Genomic DNA, 3,337 nt, shown 5'->3' on the forward strand with positions numbered 1-3,337 from the left:
AAGTCGAAGATCTTATGGTCTCGCAGGAGGAAGGAGGGACTTATACTGAGTACGGTTGGATAACTGCACCCCGGACGAATACACATCTGGTTTCTGTGCGTAACCAAGTGGGTTGTGGTTCGAGACACGAGCTAGGTTTCCTTCTGGGAGTGGGTGGTCGGACGGACGGGCCGCGGTCGGAGAAATGAGCTGCGTTTTGGAGGTCGCGGTCGGACGTATGGACCGCGGACGGACGGACGGGCCGCGGTCGGGGAAATGACCTGGGCTCGGGAGGCCGCGGTCGGACGTACGGGCCGCGGTCGGGGAAATGAGCTGGGCTCGGGAGGCCGCGGTCGGACGTACGGGCCGCGGTCGGACGGACAGCCCGCGGTCGGAGAATGAGCTGGGCTCGGGAGGCCGCGGTCGGACGGACGGGCCGCGGTCGTACGGACGGGCCGCGGTCGGAGAAATGAGCTGGGCTCGGGAGGCTGCGGTCGGACGGACGGGTCGTGGTCGGAGAAATGAGCTAGGTTTGAAAGGCCGTGGTTGGATATCCGAATAAACTGTCTTCATTTATCCGACCGAACTTTTTGTTATCCGATGTAACGCCCACCCGAGCGCTCCAAACCGCACCGTTCTTTCGCTGACCGAGCAAGGGTGAACGTCCCCTCCCGTACGCTTTGACTTCTTTCCGGGTCTCTCGTAGGGGCCAGAGGGTTTGTGAGTCGCAGTTTGGACGATTTAGCCGTGCTTAGATAAGGGCTACAAGACCTTCCGATAGGGACCTCGTCCGCTAAACACACGCCGCAGCTTGTCGGGCGACCGAAAGCGGAAGCCTTGCGGCGTAATGGAGAAGTACCTTAAAGTGTCCGTCGTAGGGCAAGGTACCTACGGAATCGTATACAAAGTCAAATGCAGGAGCACCGGAAAGGAGTTCGCCTTGAAGCGTTACAATTACGGAGTAGAGGACTCGACCGTGAGAGAGCTCTCCTGTCTCGCAGCACTCAAGGGTCACCCTTATGTGGTTTCTGTACACGACTGCTTCTTCGACGAAGGAAAGGTAGCCATGCTCCTGTCCTATGTACCTTACACCTTGAGTGGAATCATTCACAAGGGACACGGTCTGAAATCGTACCACGAGCCGGGTCGAGTGGAAAGGTCGATCCCCTTGAGTTTCGTTGCTCATTTTTCTCGCCAAGTGGCTCACGCTCTGTCTTGCATGCACGAGATGAATATAGTGCACAGGGACTTGACACCTTTCAACGTGCTACTGACAGAAGATCTCACGGTCAAGGTGGCAGACATGGGCCTTTCGAGACAATGCTCGAAATGGATGAGTCCCACTGTAGTCACAGAGGCGTACAGGGCCCCGGAACTGTTTGATGAGTGTGGGAAATACCGCTTAGAGTACACTTGCGCTATAGACATGTGGAGCCTGGGGGTGATGATAGCAGAGGCGATGGAAGGGGAAGTGATATTCCGTCAGCGTCTAGACCACCGCGAAAAGAGCATGTACCGGATCATCGCCGAGACTCTGGGGTCCCAAAGACCGCTCCTGCGCATCGATTGCATCCTGGGGCCCTGACACCGTTATGCCCAATGCGATGAAGTGCGAACCCGTGAAAAGGATCGTTTTGAGACTGCTGGCTTTCTGTGACACTGAAAGACTTCTCGCTCATGAGCTGCTGAGGGACACAGAGTGGGCGAGTGTTTCTCATATGACCGAGGAAGACCTAGTCGTGGTCAGAGACCGGATTCGGAAAAGTGAAGTGAAAGAGTAGCAGCGGAGAGGCAAATGAAACGGCAAAAAATAAAAATAAACACACAAACACCGGTCAACTTGTTCTTTTAAATGTACAAAATGTATTATGATCATTATGAATAAACGTTGTTTTTAAAAAAGTGATGAGATGAGTTTTTGTGTTTTGTGGGTTTTCATTTTTTTTAAGGTAGTATACTTGTAGGATATGCTATAGTTTTACATTTCTGTGCTTCATGACTATATTTTGAGCAATTGACCAATAAGAAAGAGCGCTGCTGTCATCAAACGCAAACCGTAAAAAGTGAAAAGGTGTCCTGCCTGTGAGTCAAGATCGGATGGTTGAATCACGTTACTGTTTGTGAATGAACAGGCTGGTAGACAGAGTAGGTGTGCAAGCTCATCTTTATTGTAATAGAAAACACAAAATACAGATGGGACCCTAGGGAAATTGCACGTGTACAAGTATTGTAACGGAAACCGGACTTTTTCGGCCACCGGGTCACATTGACCCAGAGGACAATGCGAGGGTAATGGAAACTCGCGGGTCCTACAAGAGAAGTCCAACACTGACATCTGCTGGCAGAAAGCTACGCAGCCTGCCCGAAACAAACTGTTTTGGTGCATGCCAGAGGTAGCAGGTAGCGGTCTTCTTCTCCTGGCGGGACGTAGAAATCGATTTTTAAAACACCCCCCCACCCTTCTCACACTGTCCGTCCCTCAACGACGCTGCTGCTGCTGCTGCTGCTGCTGTAGCTGCTGCTGCTCACGCATTCGCTTCCACCAGCTCTCCTTACACGACAAGCCGATATCATCCCCTCTCCCAAAGGCTGGACGGAACCCGAAATCTGCGCGTGCGGAAGACTTTGCGTCGCTCTCATACCTTGTGTCGGCATTGCTACGGCTGCTCACGCGTTCCCTTGTCCTCCAAAGGCAGCGCAAAGGTTGTACGGTAAAACAAAGGCTGCTGCTGCTCACGCGTTCGCTTGTCCTCCAAAGGCAGCTCAAAGGTTGGACGGTAAAACAAAGGCTGCTGCTGCTCACGCGTTCGCTTGTCCTCCAAAGGCAGCTCAAAGGTTGGACGGTAAAACAAAGGCTGCTGCTGCTCACGCGTTCGCTTGTCCTCCAAAGGCAGCTCAAACGTTGTACGGTAAAACAAAGGCTGCTGCTGCTCACGCGTTCGCTCCTCCAAAGGCAGCTCAAACGTTGTACGGTAAAACAAAGGCTGCTGCTGCTCACGCGTTCGCTTGTCCTCCAAAGGCAGCTCAAACGTTGTACGGTAAAACAAAGGCTGCTGCTGCTCACGCGTTCGCTTGTCCTCCAAAGGCAGCTCAAACGTTGTACGGTAAAACAAAGGCTGCTGCTGCTCACGCATTCGCTTCCACAAGATCTCCGTGAAAAAAAAGCAGATTTCATCGTCTGTCAGTTCAAAGGTTGTACGGAAAAACCAAGGGTGTGCGCGCGGAAGACCTTGTGTCGGACGACGACGCTCCTCCTCGGTTTCCAGTATACGTTCGACTTTAGGATCCTGCTGCTGCTGCTGCTGCTGCTGCTGCTGCCGCTGCTGCTGCTGCTGCTGCTCTCGCTTCCTGAACATCT

The 3,337-nt window shown here is 53.1% G+C and overlaps 1 protein-coding gene across 1 annotated transcript; it reads left to right on the forward strand.

The window, feature by feature from the left end:
* Window positions 1–826: 826 nt before the first annotated feature.
* LOC129347379 (cell division control protein 2 homolog 3-like) lies at window positions 827–1,564 on the forward strand. Its single transcript, XM_055004347.1, has one exon. It carries the CDS (start codon window positions 827–829, stop codon window positions 1,562–1,564), a length of 738 nt encoding a protein of 245 aa, XP_054860322.1.
* Window positions 1,565–3,337: the final 1,773 nt, after the last annotated feature.

The sequence above is a fragment of the Amphiprion ocellaris genome, chromosome 18 (genome assembly GCF_022539595.1).
Source record: "Amphiprion ocellaris isolate individual 3 ecotype Okinawa chromosome 18, ASM2253959v1, whole genome shotgun sequence".
Taxonomy (NCBI): domain Eukaryota; kingdom Metazoa; phylum Chordata; class Actinopteri; family Pomacentridae; genus Amphiprion; species Amphiprion ocellaris.